Source organism: Primulina tabacum, chromosome 11 (genome assembly GCF_025594145.1).
Source record: "Primulina tabacum isolate GXHZ01 chromosome 11, ASM2559414v2, whole genome shotgun sequence".
In the NCBI taxonomy this organism is placed as follows: domain Eukaryota; kingdom Viridiplantae; phylum Streptophyta; class Magnoliopsida; order Lamiales; family Gesneriaceae; genus Primulina; species Primulina tabacum.
The window spans coordinates 10,752,064-10,756,126 of NC_134560.1; the positions used below are offsets into that span (position 1 = coordinate 10,752,064).

General features: G+C 39.4%; 1 protein-coding gene across 1 annotated transcript; it reads left to right on the top strand.

Moving 5' to 3' along the window:
- The first annotated feature begins 2,237 nt into the window (after positions 1-2,237).
- On the top strand, positions 2,238-3,303 carry LOC142519527 (uncharacterized). Its single transcript, XM_075622570.1, has 2 exons — positions 2,238-2,944; positions 3,032-3,303. The coding sequence occupies exons 1-2, from the start codon at positions 2,251-2,253 to the stop codon at positions 3,064-3,066; spliced, it is 729 nt and encodes a 242-aa protein (XP_075478685.1). The 5' UTR covers positions 2,238-2,250; the 3' UTR covers positions 3,067-3,303.
- Positions 3,304-4,063: the final 760 nt, after the last annotated feature.

Here is a 4,063-nt window from a genome sequence, read left to right on the forward strand (position 1 = left end):
CATAAAGGACTTTCCAAGTGGTTCTTACTTATCGAGTCGAAAAGTCCTAGTTTATGGTTGTACACCATTAGTCCTTATGACGCGGGACAACATTGATACTCTATGTGCTAGAATTACACTTTGACTTGTTTACCGACTCTCATGGGGTCATCAGGTGGCAAGGTTGGGTGTTCTGTTGAAACATATAGGAGTCGATGCATTGTAGTCGGGGATTCACCGCTTACCTTCGGGTATGGATATCCTATGTGTTCTCATGTGTATGTAGGTTGAAATCTCTGATCAGAGTATGGTGGTAATTATGAAAGGGGTTTCATAGATTACACCATCGATGCAACTACGACATGACACATAGTATCGATTCATTGACAACTCTCGATAAACCAATGGTTGTCGAATCGGTCGGGATATATGAGTTGAAGGGACCGTACTGTACGCTAACCATAATTGAATGGTTCTTGTAGGCACTATCATTTGATACCTAGGGAATCATGTAAGCGATGCTGCTAGGCGTTTAACATGGTTGGTTGGGTACTATCAGACTTGAGTTCTGACGTTCTTGTTATCAAGGAGTTGATAAGTAAGAATGGAGCAATTGGGGTATGCTCGTATAAGGACATGTTTAGTCCGAATCACATGGAGATGTGAACCCACGGCTAGTTGTATCAATGAATCATTGAGGGCCACACAAGTACTAGCTTTCTAGATCCCGTTGAGAAGTAAAATAGTTCAAAGTGTTGAACGGCTTATAAATGAGTTTATAGGCGTAAAGAAAAATAGAAGTATGACTTCTATGAGAGAAATGTAACTTTTAATTTATAAATGTGTTCCTAAATTAAAAGTTGGCCAAGTAAATAATGTATTTGAAAATTTTGATTTTCATAAACATTATTATGGACTAAATTAAATTAATTCAAGTGTTGAATTAATTAAACACTAGTGGGCCTTGTAGAGTCCAAATAATTAAATTAATTCAAGTGTTTGATTAATTAAACAATATTGGGCCTTGTAGAGCCCAATTAGAAATAATTATTAAACTAGTGGGCTTGAGTAAAATCAAGTAAACTTTAAATGGACTCAAATGTGTTTGAAAAATTTAAAATAAAAGTCCATGAGCCTTGTAATTGTTACAAGCCTAAATAGATTTGCATGCATGAGAGGTGAAAGATTGGGAGACAACTTTTTCTATAATCAAGGCTTGGGATGCAAAAAGGGTTTAATTTTTTCCACTACCAAGAAAAGTCTTCCCTTCCCTCCTACATATGTGTGATGGCCGAAACTAAGGGGAATTATTCTCTCAAATTTTTCTCTCATTTTGTTCTTCAATTTGTTGGAGAAAACACTCTCTTCTCTGTGAAAAATCTCCTTATTTTTCTAGTGCAAAATAAGAAGGGTTCTAGCTAGTTAGTGGTGGGCTTGATTTTGAAGGAAAGGAGGAAGCTTGTAGATCAACTCATCCATTCAAGAGCTAAGGTGTTTACACCTTAGTTGGAGCCATCATCAACCTCAAGAGGTTGATAGGTAACTATTTCTCAACACCCTATGTATGACAAATGTGTTTTTGTATTTGCTACACCCTATTACATGGTGGCCGAAATTTTTCTTCTTGAAAAACAATTTTTGAACTTCCGTTGCACTTTCGGTCACCTAAAATCGATCCCTTTCACGAACAACTTACAAGTTTACAATCTCTCAATTTTCTCTAGATTTCCGAGAAAACTTATTTGAATCATTCTTCAAATTCTTACAAGCCCCCAGGTTCAAGTTTATTACAGATCATCAAGGATCAAACTGAGGCTTCTTACAACTTCTCAAACTATTGTTTAATCACTACCTATACTTGTTTGAATATGAGGATTCATTTAATTTCAATTGTTGTATTGTTATTTAAGTTAAGCTAAGAGTTTCAATTTAGGTAAGGGATAAGTCCTGAAGTGAGTATGTACAAAATGTTGTATTACCAAATTTTCTAGTGAATATATAATGAGAAAATTTTGAATAATTGGACTTAATAATTAAGTATTGCTTAATATTCTCATTTATTAAAAAAAATATATAAGAATATGATTGTATTATTTGTATAATATTTGATAATAATCGGTCTGTTAGGATCAAATTCTTACCACTAGGCCAAAATTCATGTGGGTGCTGATATGTAAATACCTCTTCTGTCCCTCTTCTGGCAAGCCCACCATGGAATATTTAACTCTTGCTAGGTCTTTAAGTGTTGGGCATGTCCAAGGTCTCCGTGTGATGTTCTTAGGGTCACTTTACCGATGGTTGAATGTCACTGTAAATGACACAACCCTTTCTAAGCTCAACGGAGCCATGTGGATTCTTCAAGTATGGCTGTTTTCTTACTTCCCTGAACTGGCATCTCTTCCTGGCTCTCTCACTGAACATTTGTCGTGGAAGGATCTTATGTCCTATCAAAGTGACTTCACTGTCGCGGATATTTTTTCCTTCTTTCAGTCCTTACCATTTGATAGGCCAGCCTGTCGTCCACTTTGTTTCACAATTAAGGTCGAAGATTACCCGTGGATTGAACACATGGCCACTGTGAGGAAGACTGCTGCACAATCCATCGTCGATGCTGTCCGAGTAACCATTCTTCACCCGAGATTCTTAGTGTGTGATGGGACATCCCCTCGTGATCAAAGCACTCATTCCTTTGAGTTTTACAATCCAACATTGTATCTTTCTCAGCTCGGTTTGTGCCTGAGTCTCACTTCTAGAACATTGCATCTGCCACACTCCATCAACGACATGATGAAAACAGAACTTTCCCAGAAAAATTTCACTTCATTGTCTCTCATCGATTTGTCTGAGCAAGCAAAATTCTTCAAGAACCCTATCATTGAACATCCCATTACCGTATCAGATGGTTATTCTGATTGGTGGGATGTGAGGTACACTTCCCTTGTTCCTACGGCGTTAAAGCTTTCGGGTACGCACATTCGCCCTTATAATTTTGTTGTGGTTTGTTATAGTCACTGCCTAAGATGTGTTATGTTTCTTTTTGCAGGTACTCAAGATGTTCGAAAAGCGCTGGATCTGTCAGTTGCCTGAAACAACAAAAAAGGTACAGAGCCACAAGTCGTCCCTGCCAAATTGCATACCCCTAAATGAGGAAAGAAGGAATCTGTGGCTCAACCATTGAGGAGACAAACTCGATCCACAACTAAACCACTTTCTGGGAAATCTAAACATGTGCAAAGCCTGCTTGCTGGTGGCATCACTGTGGAGGATGACGGTTCTTCCTCCGATACAAGTAACACTTTCTCAGCTGATCTAGAGACCGAATCAGATGATTATCTTCTTCGCTCGGTTATTCCGTTGTCCCCTAGTAAACACATGAAGTTTGCTACAAAGAACCATACCAGCGACTCGCATGAAGGCCCTTTGGCGGTCACTCCCAACTTCCAGGTAAATGCAACCCCAGTCGTTTTCTTTTGTTGTAACCTGCAACTAACGTTTGTGATATTGCAGGACCTGATGGCAAGGCGAGCCATGGTTTCTTTGGTTGAAGAGGATCTGGACTTTGACTTCAGCTTTTTAGATTCGGGACCATCTCACATGGTTTCTTCATCCAATCTTCCCTCTGGTTTGGAATTAGCCACGGCTAAAGCTTCACTGCGGCATTTTCTGAGCATGAATCTCAATGCCCTAGGGGCCATGGAAAGGGCCACCATTTTGTCTGCTGTGTCTATTTTGAAAAGTAGCCCTGATTTTCCTCCATCACCCCTGCGTGATGTGCTAAATACTTTTCCAACCATGTTCTCAAATTTTCAGGCTTCGAGTTCTACTTGTTCAGAGACATTGATTCAGGTGAGAAACTTCAAGGGGAAAAAAGAGAAGTTGGATGGCATGCTCCCTGAGAGAAAAATCGCCCTGTCCACTTTACATCAGAAAAACGCGGAGTTTGATGTCAAGGAAGAGCTAGTGAAAAAATAGAGATGGAGCTTTCCCAGCATAAAGCTGACATGGTAACCTTGCTGCACGACTGCGAGGTCTTAAAGGCTTCCTGTGACAGACTCAAGGCTGACATCCAATGCCTGGGTGACAA